A 22,528-nucleotide genomic window follows, 5' to 3' on the forward strand; every position below is an offset into this window, starting at 1 on the left:
AGTCCTGTGCCACAGCACAGCCTTTCCGGCTGGAGCTGGATCCTGGAACAACAGCGGGAGCCCCCAGGCACTGGCCTGACTTTGGCCATTTCTGTGCCATCAGCGCGTACCTTGATGATGGGCGGCAAACACACCGCACGTGATGCTGAACTCGTGTTGCGTCAGTAGCAGTACTGCACCCACTCTGGGAGTGTTATACATAGAGGTACCCTCCAAATCCCCATTTAGATGAAAACAAAAGGGGATTTTATGCTAATATTAAACTAGAACAAGACTGTCCAGTGGGTGGCTGTAAATCTCTTAATTACCTTGTCTCTGAACTACGCCTGTTGTGCCTGCACATGCCCCAAAGGCACAGTCTTGTGAGTCATTGCTAAGTGCAGAGTGATACAACAGGGCTTTGTAAGTATCTAAAATTAGCACCTACCCCATGGTTCGTACAAGGAGCCCTGAACGCAGCTGTGACCTAAGGTCACTACAGGAAGCATTTTCCTTAGCCACACCTTGTGAGCAGCGTACATCATTCACATTAGGAAACTGCAGCAAAAGATGATGCATGATGATAATGAATACTTTTTTAAGCATTAGAAAGTGTCCTACAAATTCAAGGTGAAATAGGCCACTGTTTTTTACAAGACACTCAACAAAACAACTGCTGTTGAGCAATGCAATCCAAGCTTGGAGACTTTTGAAGTTTTAGACACTCCCAATCGACTTAAACGTCCTTCCTCACCACAGCACATCTCCCTCATGCAACGTCCATGAGGAATCTGGCTTGCTCAGCCAGCCCCCTGCTTCGGTGTCTGTTGTGCAGCACACATCAGTGTTTGTTTTAAAAGGTAGTATTTGGAGCCAGGGGGAATAAAACAAAGGTTCAAACGAAAGGCATTTGCCTCAAATTTTTATTTGACTCTTGTAAGCAAGACTTCCCTGATCACAGGTATTGCAAGCTGATAATCCAATTCCTTTACTTTAAGACAATACCTTCTCTTGTTCTCCACGTCCCAATAAGTCTCCTCCACTCCACATTTCCATGCCTCTAAAACCAGCCCGGTCTCTTACAGAATACAATTTGCTCTAACTAAAAGAGAAGTATTAGACTGTAAATTAAACTTTTATGGTCTGCCCTGACAACATGCTGCTTCCAGGCAGCAAGCATCAAGTTTTATGCTGTTGGTGTGAGACTCTTTACCAACCAAACTGCCCAGCCTGCCCTCTGCAGCTCCTACCCAGGCCCACTAAAATGAAGGTTTCGTTTCACCTGATTCTCTACCAGGCTTTGTTTCCTGATACTGCAGGTGACACAGATGGCAACTTCCATAATCTTCGTCTGTACCAAGACACATGATAACGTGAGGAACTACTGCCAGCTTCCTAATGGCATCTCTCTCCCACTAAACCAGGGTGCCCATCCTTATAGAATAATTTTTCATCTTCTAGCACTGAAACATTCAGCAAACCCTTCTAAAATGTGATTACTGAGTTTAGGGAAAGCATAAAGACTGCTTGATTTACACCTGGTTTTCTCCTAATTCCAGTTAACACTGTGGGCCAGACTGTGCAGCAAACGGTGGAACAGGCTAAGGATGCTGGTCAGAAAGGTACGGAAATGTTTGTGTTTATCTCAACAGTGTCACACCAGTGAAATCCCAGATAGGTCCCCCAACCCTGCCTTGCTCCTTGACGCACACCTGGTGGGAAAGGGGAAGGTATTGCAGTGATGCTACAATTAGCTTTCCTTTTCTGTTTCAACAGTTCTTGATGAGGTCTACAAAGTTGCTGAAACCGGTGAAAAAGCTGTAAAAAATGTAGCGAATCAAGCAACGTCGTGGGGCAAAAGCTTTGGACAATGAAGAAAATGTGCCATCACTGAAAATTTTGTAAACAGATTTCTACCACACATACTCTTAAATAAAGAAAATACTTACACTCCACTTGGCTTGCATGTATTCCTTAAGAATCCTTTGGTTACACATATTAAAAGAACATTGATAATCACTGATCTAGAAAGACTGGATCACAGAGCAAACAGCTAAAGCTGTGCTGTGCTACTAATGCAGACAGTCTTTTTTTTAACTTTTTTTAACACTTTGTCACTGAGTGTAAGTCACAAGTGTGTGTGTGTGTGTGTGTGTGTGTATGCAGGTCTCACAAGCTGAGCATCCAACAGCTGTTCCAAGACACGGTAAGAACCTGTGTGCTCTTCTGTATCACAGAGATACCTTGTGTTTAGTAGCTTGCAGGCAGTATGTAACCCTGAACACTACAGTTGTCATTCTCAGGAAATTCACTCCCAGCTTCAGAGTACATACCGAGGTGCTGTTCAGCACAAACTATCTGCATAACCAGCACTTAATGCTGCATGAGAGATCCCAAACACCCGCTGTGGTAAGGTTGTGTTTTGCTCCAGGTAGTAAGCATCATTCAGAGCACATTCAAATCTGCATCCACATCTAACTTCACGTACCGACCGACCTTGCCAAACACCCCAGCAAGTTTCTTGATGAACAATGAATAAAAGTGAATAAAAGTGGTGACAATGTTGTTATCTGGAAGATAAAACTTTGTGGGGGTATGCATATGTGAGAAGGGGAGCACTGCCCAAGAAGCTTGATCTAACACCTAATTGAAGTTACAGTTGTAGTAAAAAACAAAATCACCAAAACACAATATTTATACTCTGCACCTCAGAGAGTGATTTTCTTCAGCTGTGCCTAGGGGCTAGGAATAGGCTGGAGCTGCTTTGCACCCAGGCCTCTAGAACTACATTAACTCATAGCAGCTACCTGAAATGTTACCACTTTGCTCTCTCTGTCGATGTTGTCAGGTCTTGAGAGGTATGTGCTACAAAACATGGTAAGGAACACTCAATTTTACTATTTTCTAAACTGATCACATTAGGACTGAGCTCAAAAATGCTCAGCACCAGTGAAGCCTCACTGTACAAGCCCATTTTGGAGCAGGCGCTCATAAGAAGTCTGGATTCACTGATGCAGTTTGGTTCTGGTGTTTACCTACAAGCAAAGGGCAAATCAGCTGATGTGCTGTAATCTTAAGTCAGACTCCAGGCATCAATCTCCTCAAGAATCTCAGCTTTTTGATCAAAAGTACACCAGGTTCTTCTTATACCAGCCCTTGGATATGCTCAGATTCATGTCTCGCCTGTCCCCACCACTGACTCTGTTAACAAGAGGTCAGTAACCATTGCTGTCAAGTTGGCTGAGGAGAAGTCCAGCCAACCTTAAGGACCCATCTCTGGATCTGGTAAAGTCATGCCAGGTGGTAGGTTTGCTTTCTTTCAAGACATCCTGGGAAGTGTCAACATGTGAGTGTAGAAGAATATAAGATGCTAATGAACTGGGGAATTCAAGCATTGTGCAGCTTTTGATTTTTTTTTTTTTCTTCAAATGGGGTAGGAGGTAGAAGATAACCCAGTGAGCTAGCTATGCCGGCTTTCCATATGTTCCAACATTTGAAAGGGTCTCATTTTTCAAGTTTGCACAGCCAAACTAGAGGTGCTTAAAACCAGCTGGAGAGGAAAGGAAATGAGGTGTGGAAAAGGGGCAGAATGACAGTAAATTAGCCAAGTCTCTTCACTGCTACTGCACTTTGCTTTCAACAACTTTGCTGCCAGATAACACAACTAGGCTTTTAAGATTCTTTCTTAATAACACAATGATTTTTCTGTGAGGTTTTTAGCTTCTGAGTTTTGGTGGAAGTAGGCTGCAATTTGCCAGGCATAAATCTTAGTTTCATTTTACTGTCTAATAAATGTTTACATAAAAACTACATTGAAAAAGACTATCCAAGATACAGGTTTTGTGTTTAGAGATCCACCCATAGATCACAGTTATTCTTTTGTGCTCAAAGGGTTCTCATGCTTTAAAAAGTAAATGCCAGCATATATATTAATACATATATACACTGCATTGAAGTGATTGTAAGTAGTTTTATAACCCTGGATATCAGCATATATGATGGAGTAAGCCACTAGTTAAATGCATCACACGGGTTTATTGCTCTATGCTAACTACTAGAATAGTTCTTCACACAAATTTGAGGGGACACAGTAGAGACCTGAAATGATTTACCAAATATATCCAACTTCAAAAGACTTGTTAACAAGCAAGTTCAAGAGACTGAGATCTGTATTAGTGAGCCCCGTAGGATAACTCAGAGACAGTATCTTATCAGTAGGCATGTAATGAATAAACAAGTGCTGTGAAGATTCACAGACTGATTGTAACTACAGAAGGCTATTGCATGAAATAGAAAATAGTAATACACCAGCATAGTAGGCTTGGAAAGGTCAACTTTTTTTAATAACTGCTCTTCTCTCCAGGTTATGTCATGCAGTTACAAAGTAGTTAGAAAAAAGCATGAGTTTCTGGGAGGGACTATTTGTCTCTTAAAAAAAACCATTCGTATTCATTACATAAATAACATCTGGCACTTCAAGGGGACTCCATTGGACGAAAGCCTTACACTTTAAAAACTGTGCTTGATCCAATATTGTGTTGAGGTCCATTTTGTTGTACTCTAATATATTTGAAACTTTCAAGACCTCCTGATGACAAAAAGTTTAAAAAAGGCTGTATGTGTTAAGACAGTAGATTAAGTTTACAGCAGCACTCCAGCTCCTCTGTAGTTTGGCCAATGATTTCTGGGTTCAGTTTCACTTTAGTTGTTCACTGAGGCAGTATCTAATTTTCAGAAAGCCTCTGAAAGGAAGAGACTGAAACAGAATAAAAAAAAAACTATGTATGATGGCTTACCAAATTCAGACTATCCTTTTTTTTTAAAAAAAAAGGAAGCAACTTATAGTCAGAATAGTTATGTAGATACTTGATTAAAAACATAACTTGAATTGCTTAGTAGTTTCAGCTTACAAAAATATTAGTCTGTCACCTCTACATATGTCATGGTGATAGTCAAGCTAGCTTGAACAAGCAATAAAAGGCAGTTCTATAACAGCAGCACAGTTAAACAAAAAAACATTGCCTAAAGAGAATCAGGCCTGAAGCTGTACTACAAATAAAAATAAAACTCTTGTCAAAGTTAATCCCTGCTAGAGGCCTGATCTTCCTTTGACAATGCCACAGCATTGATCATACAAGGCCTTACTGAAAGTGCCAAAGCCAAAATTACATCATTAAACAAAAGTGCATGAAGTAATAATGAGCCAAGTGCTCATCTCGTACAGTATCTGATCTGAAGTCTGAGAAGCGGCTCAAGTGGCAAGACCACTCTTTTGTATATAAAATGTACCATTTTGTTTTGTAGGCGAAATATCCAGAATGGCCCCCACAAGTGCAGATGAACTGTTATCTTCAGATACATACTTGTATACAACTTCCTAATCCATGGATTTTTATTGTAAAAAAGGCTAGTTTGGACTGAAACTATTTCAGAATAGAATCCACTATTATGTCAGAAGAAAAGAAAATTTTGTGGTTACATGTAAACTTGTGATAAGCTTTCTCAAGAAGAGGGAACATTAACGGCGACAGGGATGGGATACAACAAGGAGCGGTAATGGCCTGTTTATGTAAAGGTCAGGCCAGCCTCATTGTACACTTTGAAGACTTTCTCAATTGCATTGACGTAGGCAGCTGTTCTCAGGTCCAGACCCAGGTTATACTTCATGGCAGTACGCATGATTTGCTGAAACAGAAAAGGTTATGTGTGACTTCTGCAAGTTTCTCCATAGGAACTACACTAGATTTGCTTAGAGGATCTAAATTATAAGAGCTGCTAGACTGGTATCAGAGCTCAGATCCTTTGAGGATCAAGTCTAAAATTTCTTGCTTCCCCTTACAACTGAGATCTGAAAGAGAAGAAAATCTTTCCCAGTTTACTGTACTGCCTCTTTTCAGGTCTTGGATCCATGTATACCTCAGATACAGGGAGAGACAAGATGTCTCGAGTAGTCTTTGCCCCGCTAACTAAAAATACTGTATAAAGGGATTAATCGAAAACTGCTGATTACAAAGTAAAACACTCTTAGGTATGTGCCCCAGATTAGTCAGGTACAGGAGGACAACTAAAAAGTTTCTAATTACTACAGCTCCTACTAGAAAATCCTTTCAATTTCATGTATTAGTCTCTAATGTTTACTATAGTCAGTTAAAGTTGGCCATCCCTGCAGAGAGCAGAAATACCTCATACAGGGATTTCCATTATCATGAACTGTTTATCTCCTTCTTTAATTACAAAAAAATTCTGTATCACACATTCAAAAACTGTTGCAAAGCCACATAAGTTCTTTTTCCTATAGGTACATTTACTAACGCAATATTTACCCGGGCAGAACGCTCCATTGTATAAGCCAGCCCAGAGTGGACAATGTCTTTCTCAGATGCACCCTGAAACAACAGGAAATGAAATCAGAGTTTAATTAAAAACACAAAAAGGTACTAGTCATATATCGAGGACAATGACACATTGGATTGCCATAATTACTGAAGCTTGCTTGCTCATTTTCTTGTGATGACTGGTGTAAGAAACTAAATTGCTTTCACTGTGTTACCTGAAGAGCTAATTATGGCCAATTCAATTTTGAAACCTCATACGTAAGTGCTGGAGTCTTTTATATGCTTAGCTAGATGTATGATGTTAACATTTTTTAATTGATGTAACTACTGTTTTCAGCCTTCAAAACACACAGTAAATGTTAAACAAAAAAGCTCTCAAGAGTTATTAACCTATAGAAACTACTTCCAATTGTTTTGAAGACTGTCAGGTTTTAGGAAGGGTATGGATCCCCAGTTCACACAGTCAACACTGTATCAGCCCTGAGGAGCTCCACAATAACTTTGTTCCTATTAAAATTTAAATACACAGAACAACAAAGAACTGAGGCAAACCATCGTAATTCAGGCTATCAGCTTCAATGTTCTATCATCTGACTATTATAACTTACTAATAATTTCAGACCTGGCTTCACAAAATACATGCTTTTCCTCAAATATCAGTTTGGGCTGCATGTAGAAATTATTAGGCCAGTTTCTATGGCTCGTGCTTAAGAGATCACAGAAATCCCTTTCAATCACAGAACCTATCATGCTATTCATTCAGCCTGACATTTATGAAAATGCTAGCATCTTACTGGATCAGGCTAAAGTTTGTTTCTGTTATCTGACAGTGGCCCAAGTTTACATGCACTTCCCCCAATTTCTTCCTGAGGAAGCATGGTTTAATGTTTTTCACAACTCACTGGATTGTTTCCCCCCATCACTTGTCCCATATTCTCCTGAACTTGTGTTAAAAAGCAAACTGACCAACCCTTTTAGCTTCCACACATGCCTTGGGCCTGGTGTTCCACATCTTAACTGTCTGCTGTGCCAGGAACTATCCCCATTCTTCATTCTGCTCCTCACTGGTTTTGTTTGACAGCACATCATCCTCCTTCACCTTTCCTTCCAGTGAACAATCTATCCTTACCCATCCATTTTCACACCACTCATTCTATAGATCACCGTCTCCACCCCAGGACTACTCCAGGACAATAAGACCTAGATTAGTTCATTGTTCCATGTATGAGAAGCTTCCATATTTTTGATTATTCTTGTGATCTTTCTCTGAACTTTCTTCACATCTACAATGTTTGAAGATAGAGAGACGTAACCCGCGTGCAGTATTCAGAATGCGGACACACTCCGGGTTGATATTATGGCATCATCAGTCAGTCTTATTCTTTTCCCTTCAGAACAATCTCGAACCCTGTATTTGGTTTTTGATTGCAATGGACTTCTAAGTGTATATTTTACCATTACCTCCAGGTCTTCCATGTGAATACAAATGTATGAGCTCACAGCTCATCATTTTATATGAAATTTTCCCCACTGTGTATTGCTACACATTAGATAAAAAAGAATTTCACATTACTTTTTTTTTTCTCATTAATTCAGTCTTAAAAGAACATTCCACAATTCTTCAATAAGCTCTTGTCTATATTATATTGTAGTTACAGAAACAGCATACCAAACTGCCTGTGGTGTGAGATTTTGTTGAAAGCTGTTTGGAAATCCAGGCAACCTATAGCAAGAAGATCTCCAAAACAAATTCTGGTCATGTTTGAGGCAGTATTTCCCACTACAAAAGCTCCACAGACTTTGATAGTTAAGGTTCAAAGAAATTATGGAATCTACATATTTATCAGGTTAGCCAGCAGAAATATCAAGTATTTCACAGCAAACTAAAACATTGGGAAAAAACACAGGCTTTTAAGTTTTCCTTGCTGGCCTACGAAAAGAATCATTCCCTGCACGCTGCCTGTTAAAAAAACCCCAAACAAACCACCCACATGTTTGTCTTAACAATAGATATAATCTGTTGCTATGAAAAACTCCCCTACATGAACAGCAACATGCAATCTAACACTATTTACAAATACAAAACACATCTCTATTAAAACTTACGTTTTTTAACAATATTGCAGGTATTTCGCATGGGCTCAAGTAAAAGAAAGAAAAAATAGCTTACTTCTAGTCTTCCTAAGCAGTTCAGATCACTTGCTTGTCTTATTCGTTTGGCCACCTGGCTAACTATGTACTAATGCCTTGCCTGGGGCAAAACCCTCCATGATAGCTACAATGGTAAAATTTAGGTTTCAGTTATAATACCAGAACACTGTAACAGTAAAAAAAAACCAACAGCAACTACTTACCGATATCCTATCTTGAAATTCTGCTGTAGGCACAACTGGAATAGTTCCACCATGTTTCCCAAATTTTCTTTCCAAGCTTTCCTGGACAGACACTAGAAAGCAAAAAAAGCAGAGGCAAGAGGTAACTGGTAAGGAGAGGAATGTGCTCCCTAATGAAGGAGCTGACCCCAGGACTTTCAGCATTCAGTGGCATAAAATGCAAATTATAGGGGCTGGGGGCAAAAAAGTAATCTCGTTTTGTTTTCTAAGAAAAAGGAAAGATGTTGATTTTTTTTCTCTTTTTATAGGTGAATGCCTCTAATATTAGCAGTAATACTGCTATAGTACAGTCACACAGCAAACAGCTGTGGATTTACTGATCCCACTTTGCTAACCGTAGAAAGCTGATAGAGCAACCTGGATTAACTTTCCTAACTTTATAGATAGCATTAGACAAAATATTTCTTGGAGTTAAAGCAATCAATTATCTCCTACTGCACTTTGCATACATACTACTCGTTAAGAAAAAAAGCCCATGTGGAATTTTAGTTTCTTCCTTAGGACGTGAGAAGTGCTTTGGTATTTTGAAATGAAACTTAGTTCATCTTAATTACTGAAATTTAATTAGTAAGGTTTCCTAAACAACATCACAGAGTATTTCAGATGACGCAATACTGAAGTTAAGAAAGGGATTTCAATTAGAATTGCCATAACCCTCAACCACTTTAGAAACACCTTGAAAGGTATCATTTATGAGAAAAGGTTATATTAAAAAACATTCAGATGTATGTTTTTTAAGTATAATGCCCCAAGATTCTCATGTTTTCTACAGAATATTGTTTAAAATGCAGCAATATCTTACAGTTCTTCTCAGTAAGCTTCCTGTCTCCATGTAATCTGCATTCTGACCCAGAAATTAGGAAGCACAGAATGACCCTAAGTGGAGCTGTAGGCCACAAGCAGATTTTTACAGCGCCTATACCAATTATATTATTGCCCTTTAAAGAAATCCCCTGTTGTTGGATGTGCAGAACAATGTTACCCACCCAAACTTTGAATGCATCTCAAATACCAAGCATACAGCTGAAAGATGTTTATTAAGAAGTAACAAATATTTCAGATAAGTGGTTTGAGTTTGGTATTTACACAAAACTGAGGAAAGTATCTCTTCATGTATTAAAAACTAACTGAAAAAGTATGCATTTAACTTAAGTCATTAGAGTTAACCTATCAAATATTTCCTACTCTCCAGTATGCAGCAATTATAGACTTGTGGGAACTTGAAGTGAATTTAAAATAGTTCTGTATTCATTTCTCCCACATTTGGTATTTGCTAGTCCAATCTATTAATTAAACAGTGAGCAAAAGCACTTACTGAGCAAGTGGTAGTTTGAATCCCTTTCATACTTAAAAGTCAAGCGGCCATAGCTGACGTGGTTCAAGTTTTTCAGCCACTCAAAATAGGACACTGTCACACCACCAGCATTCAGATAAAGATCCTGCACAGAAATAGTAAATGTCTTGAATTGTGCCCATTTGAGAACGACAACTCTTTTGTATTAAGAAAGCATAAGTATTATGTACAAAGTATTAGTTTAAGCTGCAGTACAGAAGACAATCCAGTTGTTATTCTTACATGACAACACCCAATCTCTTCTGCAGTCCAGAGATTACTTCTACCGATTTAAGAGGGCTTGACTTTAGAACACATGAAGTTCAGGTGTGCCTGATTGACTACTTTCTTTTATTTTAGCACAAGTTTTTAATCAATTAGTGTATTCTTAGGCCATCTCAGTGAGTAAAGGCTGAAAAATCAGCCACTCTTTCTAACAATATCGCTTGACCAGGATGCTCTCTGGTAGTAGGTTATCGTTATACCTGGATCGGTCTTGTTCTTTCAAATTATCACTATAGGCAACATTTACTCTCTGCAATATATGATACAAAGATCTGCCAAAGCATCACTCAGGGATGCAAGGTTTACAAATTGGCCAATGTATTTACTCTCATGCCTTCCTTTGCTTATTGGACTATTTAGTTGGGAAAACGTCAGTTAATACTCCAAAACGCAAAACTGCAGATTTAAGAACTAATTGTCAATTGTTCTCTCTTCCGAATCCACAGCCTTCATGTAATAGTTATCTTCGGCCATTTATAGTTGCAGTGAGATCTTTAAGTAATAACTACCCATCTTTAGCAACATTGATACCCATTTCCTAAACATCATTTGTTAAAGACCACTGTAAGAGAATAAATGGCTGTCAATAAATAACATCTTGCTACAATTCAGAGAAATATTACTCTTGTAAGGAAAATCAAAGGTCATAATAGAACCTTACAGGGATAACCATGATATTCCGCTCCAAGAAGATTTTGTCAGCTTCCGGAGTTGTAGGTCCATTGGCACCTTCAGCAATAATCTGAAAGGAATCATAGCAGAGTAACTCAGAGGTATGTTTGTTTCTATCTGTGCTAATTATTGAATGTTAGTATTTAAACAGGCCTTCCCTATTTTTCATTTGCATTTGAACTTTCCAGCTTACTTTTGCTTTAACTTTGTGAGCATTGGCTTTAGTCAACTGCTTCTCGCTGGCAGCAGGGATGAGAATGTCGCAGTCTATTTCCAGAATACTGCCGTCAAGTTTCTGTGCTTTAGGGAAGCCCATGATTGTCCCATGTTGCTGTTTGAAGGAAACAAACCAGTGTGTTTTTAGTGTATGCATACTCATGACTTCCTTTCCTTCTTCTAATTAAAAAAAAAAAAAAGGGAGAAGCAACAGTACTAGAAAGACAGCACATAACGTAATTCCTCTCTCTACTTAGATTAGGCATAAAAAGCAAGCTACAAAGCTTGGATAACAGTTAAGAGTTCCTATGATTTGAGAAATAACTGCTCTGTGGCCAAAGACATTGACAACCACCTGGGTTCTAAAGTACTTTAAAAAAATGGTCCCTCTCAAGTCTTAAAATACATGGCGTAGTTTTCAAACAACTGAAATGACCCACTAGTCTGCTACACACAGCATAAGTTCCATCACATAAGATTTAGAAGTACCATTTGAAAATTCAGTACCACAATGACAGGCTTTGTTTAGTGACAGAATATTTTCATACTTTTGAGAAAGGAGATGATAAAGACATTCAAATACTCCCTATGTAAAAGACGACATATCAACATATCAAATAAGCCCCTTAGAAACTCATGAACCATCCCCTCAAGACTGCTTCACTCAGAAACTGAAATAAAAAGACCATATCCCATTTTCATTATAAACTACATATTCAAGTCACACTGCCAGACAGGCTTGCATTTTTTCAGAAACATCCAATAGGTAAGAAGCAGCAAAAGTGCACTTTAAAGTCTTGAATGTCCATATGATTGTCATTCTCAGTCAAGAATCCTTTCAGGAACCTCCTTGCCCTGGTTCCTTGAGACATCTTTCCTAGTTTAGTCGTAAGAAAGAAAAAATAATCACGAATTCTTTGCCTGCACACATGCAAAGCCTTGACACTTTTCTGAGAGTCAGGTCAAATAGTAAAAAAAGTACCACCTGCATTCATATTTGGGATAGAGAAAGCGCCAGAAGAATCAACATTCTTAAGCCATTTTGTAAGTACTAATTGCTGTATGATTTAAATATCACAAATTAACACCAGTCTGCAGTCATCCTATGTGCTTGCAAAGCTGACAAAAATGAAACTATTTCTGTTCATCTAAGTTTCATACCAGTTTGTAATCTTCTAGTTCCTTTGGGTCAATCCCATCAGGATTCCAGATAGAACCATTAAACTCTCCAACAGCAACACACTTTGCTCCAAAACGATGCAAGTACCTCATAGAATGCAAGCCCACATTACCGAATCCCTGAAGGTGGAAAGAGAAAGGGAAAAGTAGTTAACCCTTCAACTGAAATGATGATTACTGCTAAGGCTTGTATAGCTTTGAATAGCTTTAAATAGTTTTTCATCTATTGGCGTGTCTTGGCATTATTACCAACATAGGAACATTATGTGTATCTATTTTATAACTAGCACTGTCTTAGAGGGATTCACGGATTTCTGTATGACCGTTCCAAGGTTTGACTAATATTTGCAGGCCAGGAAATGTTCTAAATTACTTTGGGTAAGGAAGGCCTACAAGTGTAAAACCAAACCAGAATGGAAAGCATTAACCAAGAATATAATTAATTCTTCACATTAAAGCATACAAACTAGTAGGAAGCTATTTAATTTCTAATACATTTCTTAAGTGGTCCTGTAGAAATTTAGATAATCTTGCATTTCATTAGCATGTTTTACATACTTACAGGTCTAGAATACCTAATTCCAGCCCATTATTCAACATTCTGGAAGTAAAGGAACATACATGGCAGACCAAAAGGTCAAAAGATCCACATCAGAAGTTTGCAGTAAGATTCTATTCTAGAAAAAAGTCGAATTTTAAATTCCTGTATAACATATCTCCAATTATATTTGGGATTTTTGTTTATATATTAGAAGTAAACTTCAGTACGACAGTTTGTTACGCACTAGGTTTCTTTGCAATGCTGTATCTTCGTTTTCCTAGAGGAATCTTCAGCTACTCTTTTGGCTGTGTTTCCAGTGTAAGTTGTACCTCAGTGCCTGCTGGTGAACCCTCTGTCAGGCATGAAACTGCCAAAGTACGTGGGGAGGCGTGTGCTGCTGGGCCCCCGCAGGGCAGAAGTGTTGCTTTCAGCCCACTTGTTAACTAGAGGACAACTTGGAGGTTACAATTACTCTGCTATTTCTAACCACCAGTGCAGTGGTACTAACGACGACAAAACGATCCCTCAAATTCTCCATTTAACATACTGTTCAAAGCTGAACAGAACAAGTTATTTCTTTGAACTGTTAAGAATGCTAACCTATACTACCAAATACCAAACCCCTTCAAAATTCAACTACACAAATCCTGATGTCTTATGAACACGGAAAACATACATTCAACCCTACAAATTCAGGATAAGTTATTGGTTTCTACTTTCAAACTGCTCATTCCACAGAGGAACACGAAAATAATTGCCAATTCCCTCTTTCCCTAAATTATTTATTACAAAACAGTGCAACAAATTCTGTGTAAGCAGAAACAGTGTCACAGCTCATTGAAAAGTGTGCAATGCCTTTAAGAACTCCTGTATTAGTATTTCACTTTGCTCTTTGCAGCCTATGTTTATAAAGGCTGGAGATTTGGCTTTCTGCCTGTAGAGTGCAATCAGAAGTTCAGTTTTTAAGAGTCCAAAATAAAGGGCAGCTATGTTGCTTGAAAAGTGTTTCTAAAGTTTGAGAGTAAAGGTTAACTTGGAAGTCGTAAAACCCTAACAGGATTTATTGCTACAACCCTTTTTAAAAGCAGCTCTACTGGAAGTTTACGGCTTTTTCCCTGCAGTTGAAGGAAAAAAGTTACCTGAACAGCAAATGTTTTATCCCCAAATCCAGGAGTCATTCCTAATATACTCATATATGATGCTTCATTGATGAAATTTTCAATTCCATGGAAGAGACCACGACCAGTTGCAGATATACGCCCATGGATCCCACCCTGGCTGATGGGTTTACCAGTTACACATGCATGTGCATTAATATCCTGTAAAACAGTAAAGGACATGTGAGCTATGGAATTAATCAAAGAACAGCTGTAATAAGAAGTTTTGTACACTTTAGAGGTAAGGGAAACTAGGAATCATGAAAATCAGAACATTATATATCTTATATACATTCAGTTTGTAAAGATTTCCCTCCCGAGCTTGTGTGAACAGCTTCTCAGAACTACTCTAGTAGATGATGGAAAAGTTTTGTAATGCAATATTAGACAAGCTCTGTAATTTTTTTGTTGCATTTAAGTGTATAGGTGAACTTCAGTCTGTGGTTAATTAAATATGGTGACATCTCTGTTGCACTGTTAGCAAAGACCAGACCTTTGACGAATGAAAAAGCTTTGAGAGGTGTTTCTCAAAATTAGCTCCTATTACAGCCATAATTTCCATCATTATTCTTGACATTTTTATCTTTCAAAGGGCCTAGACATATCCTTGGATTGCTCACAGCTAAAGCTATTAATTATCTTTAAACAGTGTTCATTGTTCTTTTATACCAAATTAGGTTATTTAGAAACAACAATACAGGCCTAAATACCTTCCTGTTGTCAGAATACAGTGATGTTTGATCTCAGAGGAAAGTCTACAGTACGAAGGTCATATGGGAAAAGTTAGGCAAGTATTTACTACTTTTACTCAGAAAAGCAATATATACAATGTAGCCTCTATCATTAGTTTGGTGGTAATAAAATTAAATTTTCCATATGTTAGACAGCTAGCTAAGATAAAAAAAGACTACTTAAAACCAGAGTTAATGTTTCAAATTGAAATTAATAACTTGAAAAAACATCTTCCGAACCAGACACTGTTTAGGTGTCCCTCTTCTGTCACCACCGGTTCCCACACCCTGAGAGCAGAGTCACACAGGGGCTTGGCATCCAACGCAAGTGAAACAGTAGGGATGAAAGGGGATCCACTGAAAAGAGTCTGCCAGCAGCCGGATGGGTTTCTGTTCCATCAACCACACATTCACTGGCAGGCTCCATTCCCTCCATCACTTGTGCCAAATGCGTTTGCATGCCTGTGGCATGAGTGCAGGATGCTTGATGAGAGGAAGGAAAGGAGCAGCCAAAAGGGAGTAGAGGCGGAACGGCAGGAGATGACTAGAGCCATAATGGAAATGAAAATGAATTATTATTTGAAAATGATGGTGAGTTAACAATGTAAAGCCAAAGATAAGCCCTCTTAAAAAACAATAAAAGTGACGCTAGGCCTGCCACAAAATTCCTAATTCAGTTTCCCAAAATGTAGCTGCGTTGCTCTCATGCAGCGGCGTGCTCCCTCTGCTGGCACACCAACTATGCACAAGAGGTGTGCTGTTTGGCCAGGAACAACTTGGCCCGGAATTCTGATGTATTTTTAGGTTTTCACTCTGTTTGAGATTGAAACTACATTTTAGTCTTCATGCATTCACAAAGAAGGAAGTATGTTTTACTAATAAAGAAATACACCCTCCCATCATACATAAGAATGTATTTACTGAAGTTCCTTCTCATGTCCCAGAAGTCAGTTGGATGTGTGAGGAAGTACAGAAGAGTGAAAAGGATGAATTTAATAAAAAACTTCAGCCATAGATAATTGAGTGATCCAGCAACTTAAGATGGATTTTCTGGAACAGTTAACACAGTAGTTATTAAAGACTTGCACAGTTTGGCAAGAAAACAGAGCATGAGGTGAGGGCAGGTCTCAGTCTTCTTTAAGTCACGTATAAAAAACACAGCCGATGTCAAAGTCTTAAAATCTCTGGTTTTAAGTCAATCGAAAGATGTTTAACACATCTTGGAAGAAATAGAAAGTCTACAGCTTTTAAGAAGCTCGTAAAACTGCTTACAGCTAGCATTAAAGTCTCCAATATTAGTAATAATAGTCTCTGAACTTAGCTGGCAAAGTCCAGACGCTGAACTTTTGCTTGTTTCTTAATCCCTTTCTACACTGCAATAATATTCTCCTTGTTTGTCCAGTTTCCTGGCTCTGTATGTCAGGTTTTGAGCAGACTTGCCCCATCTGTTTGTATCTGCTATTTGGCTTTCCTTTCCACTTCAAGCTCCCTGAACACATCTGTGTGTAACCACACTGACTCATCAGGTCTGTAGATTTCTCACCCAAGAGTTATCTTTCCACTCAGTTGCATGTTGTCCCTTGCACAGCTTCCATCTGTTTTCTGAACTATGGTGAGTTTCAGTTTTGCTCAATGGTCATTTTCTCCCCTTAGTTCCCTTCCCTCCTTCCCCCACGGTCACTTATATATCTGGTAGTTCCTTAATCACCTTTATTTTTGTTCTTGGTGTCTCAATCAGATAGTTATCTGAAACATCTTCCTCTACAAACTGTTTTTGATACATTATTCCACTTTCTGCAGCCTTGTCAGAGTTCCCACCTTCCTTCTCTACACCTGATGATTCTCCACAATAGCTCCTAAGTTCCACTACAGCTACCGTTCTCTCTTCCATGTACAAACTAGCAAACCAGCAAAATCAAGTAAATGGATTTAATTTTTTTTCCTTATTTCAATTCTTTAATTCACTTTTCAGAAAAATGTACTAAAGTCCTCTTTTTTTTTTAATTCTTCAAGAATAAGATACTGCCATGCAGCAAGGGTCTAGGAATAAAATAAACTGTTGTAGCCTAATTCAAATTGTATTTTTATCCTCAGTAGTTGTTGGTTTGTTTTCTTTTGTCATGGAAGCATGTGTATGTGTAGGACTACACAACAAGCTGAGATGACAAAGTGGAAAGAATAAGAAATGCAGTCATTTAAGAATCTTCTCCTCTATCAGTGTTTAGTTTTCCACCTACTAAAAAACCTGAAGATTCTGTATAAAACTCTATGTGAACTACTAACACAGCAAATCTTAAAGCAGGTTGTACGCTGTAAGCCTTCTGTTGTATCATAGTGAAATATGCATTTTAGTACAATGAGTTAAATGATAAAACTTAAACTGCTTTGAGGCAGTAGTTTTCTTAAATGTTGGGCTTTTAAGTTGTGACTGGGGAGCAAGTTGCCACTCTGCAAGTTGAAGTCTTTTGGGAGTCATAATTTTGGCTATTTATCAGGTTTGAAGTTTTAGATAAAATATTGACATTTACATATGCGAATAACAAAAAGTGAGTAATGTTTTACACTGTTACCCCCACCTAACGGACAGCTCTGTGTAAAAGTGATTTAACTTGACTAATCACCATGCCACAGCCTATTCCTCGAGCATTCTTTTTTTACCCCCATAAGATACTTCAGACTGTATTTCAGATCTAGAATAACGTGTGCCCTCCCATCCTCCTATTGTTGAAGGCATCAGACGGCACAAGACAAGTATTCTGCCAAGAGACTTTATCAAGAAAGCCAGGCACATCTTGAACAGACACGCCAGAGAGAAATGCGTGTTGGGTGGCTCTGATGCCTCATTACGGGGGCGTACACCCTGCTCCGTTTCTGAGGAGCTGTTGGAAGAGACTGCAGAAACTGAAAGGAAGTGTCTTTTCAATTCAAAAGAAGCTGGAATAGGCAAATGTGCTCAGCATATCAACACGCTAATACGAAGATACAGCAAGACTCCTTAGCAAAGTATGACGTGCTGGAGGAGCATAAACAATGTCTGAAAGAGAAGCTAGAAAGTTTGGGTAGCAGGGACAGTAGAGCCTTAAGAAATAACTTGTCCACAATACATTTTTCTTTTGTCCAGCCTGTCAAAAGTATACAACAAAAGTGTTTGGTCAACAGTCATGTTTTTGGTACAGTCAAAACAGGTACTACTAACCCCAGCAACATACGGACAAAGGCCAAATTAAGGGCTATAATTAAAACTTTAATTTCTTTATTGGCTTCTGGGCAACCAATTGTATCAGTGTCCTTTTGCTTTACATTTTGGAGAATTTGCTGAAGACTATGCTGATTACTTGTTACTTTTAGGGGACCACAGAGAACTTTAATACTTTTACAGGTTATACCAATAGTACAAACTTAATTTACATGGTCTCTTGGATGCATAAAACCAGAGCATTTATTTAACAACACTTGTAAATTCAGTAGTCTGAAACAGAAAGATTGCAGTATTTTAAGACTATACCAACTACTACAAACTAATTGATTAACAACTTTAAATTAGTAATTATAGTACTAATGAAAAACAGAGGGAAATGGTAGAAATAGAAACCAGTTTTAAGCTAAGTACAAGAGCTTTAAAAAAGCGTGTTTTATTTTGCTGAACAGTCGCTATCATTGTTGTATCAAACTTAATTTAAGCCTAGTATAAAAACATTAACCTTAAAGCTATTTTTCCTTAACTGTACCCTAAAAATCTCACACCAATTAGGTTGCAACAGTTTGCAAGAATATATTTAGGTCCGCATAATTAAATAAAATTATATGAATAAGCAGCATGGTAATACATTTCTAGATAAAAGGATTTCTGCCAAGACCAAAAAAGCTTTTCTACTTCAAAGTCTCTGCCCAAAACTTACATAGTGTCCTATGGTACTGGCATAGGTGTCAGCAATCCAGGACATCTCCCTCTCCCCTGTGCTCATATCAGGAGCAGGCACATCAACACCAGGTCCTGTTGGCAAAAGTGAAAACAGCTTTTAAGGATCAAACATTAATAGTTACCTTCAACCATTATTCCATTGGGAACTGTGCAGGGCTTGGCAGAGAACTGTTTTCCTATTTAATCCTCAGTTTATTATGCAATCAACAGATTCTTCTGGATTCAATTCAGTTTTAGATGCCATATCATGCATTTGTAAGATACTGCCAAAACCTCCAACTTTTCACACAAGCCATTCAGTAAAATGAAGGTCAGTTTGTCAATAAAAAGTCAATGTATCAAAAGCTTTTTTTTAATGATCATTGCTGTAGCAGGAAAGGCACTACCTAGGTATGATTTATACCTTCATGTTAATTTTTTTTTTGCATTAGAATTTCCTTTTTATTCCTGGGCGAGTTTAAAAATTGAAGATAGGCTGTTCCTTGTCATTGCACTGTAGCACATGCATTTGTTCTTACCTTTCACTTCAAGAAAGACATTTCATCTTTCTTGACAAAATAAACCTTTGAAAGTACTTTCACGCATCTGTTGTAATAAAAGCAAATTCTGTCTATTTTTTCTAGATAACTAAAAATAGCATTTGCCCAATCTATCTAGGATCAGAGGGACCTGCTCAGCAAGATTTTAAATGCAACTCTGTCTCTACTAGTTTTGGGTTTTTTTTCCCCTAAGTATTTTTAAAACGTTTATGAAAGCTGCATAGCACCAACCATAGAGTCAAAAAGGAAGATAAATTTAATCAAGCTGTTTAAATTGTCACTGAACTAACAATCACTATAGCTGGCATAGTGAATAGTATTCCCCTAGTCACATGTAACATCAATAACTGTGTTTACACAGAAGCTTAATTTAGATGAGAAACACTCTGGCTGAAAGAGCAGATGACAAACACTCTGGCTGAAGAGCAAGAAATTGCAGATAAACGGATATATACTCCCAGGGGCTGTTAGACATCAGGAGTACATGACAGGCCTTTAACTAGCTACAGGCCTTATTATTCAGTTGAATAAAAACCTTCTCCAAGTAAATACCCTCCACTTAATTACAAGATGAGCTAATATAATTCAGCTCTCTGCAGAGGAGACTCCCAGAAAGCAACTCCAGGCAGCAAGTGATCAGAACGACCCGGGGCTGAGAATCTGACTGGAACACCTACTAATGTTACAGAAGCTCCGGTTCTGTTTCAACAGGCACCTGTGCTGCTTGCCTACACTGCTCGTGCAGCCTGTGGTTGCCATGGCTGAAGCCATCAACTTTCTCTGGGGTGGATCCTCTGTTTCCTTCCTCTGTTTCCTCAGATATCTGCCAAAAGCCTCAACTGAGACTACAGGAAACAGTAACAGCGAAGATCTTGGTACTGAGATTAAAAATTGCAACAAACTCAGTCACAAATTTTTAATCCACCTCCAAGAGAGATGTGATTCACTCTGGATCCTGTGAGCTCAGCTTTTGTGGCTTTTCATAGCAGAACAGCCACGAGAAAAAAGTTAAGACACAGTTCCCTTTAAAATGCACTAAGATGCAACGACTCAATTCTTTGTGCCTATTTGCTGAAAGTTCTTACCCAAATTATTTACAGCTCTCAAAAATATGGTTATTTAAGGATACTATCTAGTGGGTGCTGCCAATGCACATTAAATCAGATTCCTAAATTTTAATAGTAAAATAGCACAACATACCAATAAAGCCCTTTTTTGCCAGCTCCATGGTAAACCTTCTTGTGATCTTTTCTAATTCATTGTCCTATAGAAAAAAATGCAATAAATATCACAAGAAATCATTAGTGCTTATGAGTATTTGCTAAAACTTTATGTCAAAAGATAAACAGACGCCCTTTTCTTTTAAAAGAAAGGATGACTCATTTATTTATATAATTTATATGCCACACCCTAACAGACCCTTGGTACTCAGGCAGCACAAGAAAATATTCAGTGTTCTTTCTGTACATTCTGTTCCACAAGAAGTTGGGAGTGTGGCACAGGAAGAACTACCTGTGCTTGTGTCAGAGATTTCCAGCAAACAAATCTGATATCCTACGTGAGAGATTTATCACCAGTAGCAGCAATAGTCAATAGTCATTCTACTGTGTAATAAACACAGTAGAACGACTTCACACAAATCCATATAAGCAATTTAAGCTTAGAATACATGTTATGTATTATACTATGCCTTTCTGTACAAGGTATTTTAACTAGGGCAAGAAGGCAAGCCTGCAGTAAACTTTTTATAAGCCAAGTTAGTTATTATTCACACCGGAACATTGCATACAAAGGTTAATGGAGCATAAAACCAGTTGTCGAAATAAACAAAAACGTTAATTTCTTTTCTAAAAGTAATTTAATTTAAGCCTTTATTAACAGTATCAACTTTAAAAAAATTCAGGTTCCAAATTATTTGTAGTCTTCTGACTTTGAGAATAGAAGTAATAAATAATTGAAGTATTGCACCTCTGAAACACACAGCTTTTAAAAATTCTTTTCCTACCTATTGCATGCAAAAGCTAAATTCTGCCTTTACAGAGGCAGAAGTGGCAGGAAGTTTTAAGTGGTCAATAATGGCCTTAGAAGAGCTTTTTTAACTGGCTGGCTTCAGTACTTCAAGTAACCGAATTTTCATCTATGATTAAGCTTACTGTGTAGTTCTTGGGATTGATCTTGACACCAGCCTTTGCCCCACCAAATGGCACATCTACAAGAATGCAAAGGAAAATCATTTTACTTTTTCAACAATAAAGGCAGAACGCATCAGTAATATGTGTGAGGAATTATACCTTTGATTTTAGCAGTGAATTTGGTTTTGCCACATTTAGGGCTTCACAAGCATAAGCTATAATCTCATCTAGGTACTCCTATAAAAATGGGAAATCTTCAAGGGCTGCTTGAAAATGGTCTTTGAAACTCAGAAGATCATGATTTAAATTTTCTATGCTTCAAGCTCTTGAACTTGGCATTTGTAGAAACGATAAGTCTTACAGTTTATATTTTACTGGTTTAGCTCAAAGATTTTACTTTAGAAGTCTTAAGTGTTTCTACATATATTAAGAAGTATTTTGTTTTCTTATACATAATGTGCAGATTCTCTCTAAACTCCCCTACAATTTAGCAGCTGTGTATGAGTTACACTTCTTTAGGACCCACATAAAGGAGTTTATCCTTCTCTCTCCACAGCTCCCCTGCCTGGATCCTTCACAGCCTCCATTTGTTCCTCCTAAAATTAGTCCCCTCCTAATCCAGGTTTGCCATACTTTGATTTGAGTTCAAGACCAGTACTTTTACAGGAGTGGGTAACTAGCAGAATTTGGACTTTTCAAATGAAAATGTAACTTTATTCAAGTATCTACAGTAACAACAGAGGGGAATATGTATTATTATTTTGGTCACTATATATTTTTTCCCATCTTGCTAAGATTTTAGTCAGAGATTAATGTCTAAAACTTAATTTAATCCTTTAGATGTTTTTCTGTAAATTGCATCAGTACTGATTGAAATTAAAGATTGTATCCTTGCTTGAAAAATTGTCGCTTACCAACCACAGCACATTTGTATGTCATTAGAGATGCTAAGGCTTTCACTTCATCCACACTAACATCCAAACTGTAACGAATACCTGAAAAAGACAAATGAGAAAAAAGGAATTCACTGAACAACTTCGGAAGTATTCATAAATTGGGAAGGTTAATTCTAGACTAGCCATTTATAACATGCAAGAATGTAATTTATCAACTT

At 38.0% G+C, this 22,528-nt stretch overlaps 2 protein-coding genes across 3 annotated transcripts in view; one reads left to right on the top strand and one right to left on the bottom strand.

The window, feature by feature from the left end:
• The window catches only part of RPS24 (ribosomal protein S24), a 155,940-nt gene that overhangs the window by 15,968 nt on the left and 117,444 nt on the right, over nucleotides 1-22,528 (top strand). The gene's annotated exons all lie outside the window — the stretch shown is intronic.
• GLUD1 (glutamate dehydrogenase 1) overlaps nucleotides 3,995-22,528 on the bottom strand; it is a 30,843-nt gene continuing 12,309 nt past the window's right edge. The window contains exons 2-13 of the mRNA XM_065638727.1: nucleotides 22,329-22,409; nucleotides 21,436-21,491; nucleotides 20,483-20,546; nucleotides 18,721-18,815; nucleotides 14,073-14,252; nucleotides 12,375-12,512; nucleotides 11,191-11,328; nucleotides 10,987-11,067; nucleotides 10,023-10,146; nucleotides 8,669-8,760; nucleotides 6,303-6,365; nucleotides 3,995-5,664 (exon numbers count right to left, since the gene is read on the bottom strand). Coding sequence (XP_065494799.1) covers nucleotides 5,545-5,664; nucleotides 6,303-6,365; nucleotides 8,669-8,760; nucleotides 10,023-10,146; nucleotides 10,987-11,067; nucleotides 11,191-11,328; nucleotides 12,375-12,512; nucleotides 14,073-14,252; nucleotides 18,721-18,815; nucleotides 20,483-20,546; nucleotides 21,436-21,491; nucleotides 22,329-22,409 — 1,232 coding nt within the window. The 3' untranslated portion in view covers nucleotides 3,995-5,544. The remainder of the gene's footprint in view (nucleotides 5,665-6,302; nucleotides 6,366-8,668; nucleotides 8,761-10,022; nucleotides 10,147-10,986; nucleotides 11,068-11,190; nucleotides 11,329-12,374; nucleotides 12,513-14,072; nucleotides 14,253-18,720; nucleotides 18,816-20,482; nucleotides 20,547-21,435; nucleotides 21,492-22,328; nucleotides 22,410-22,528) is intronic.

Source organism: Caloenas nicobarica, chromosome 7 (assembly GCF_036013445.1).
Source record: "Caloenas nicobarica isolate bCalNic1 chromosome 7, bCalNic1.hap1, whole genome shotgun sequence".
NCBI lineage: Eukaryota > Metazoa > Chordata > Aves > Columbiformes > Columbidae > Caloenas > Caloenas nicobarica.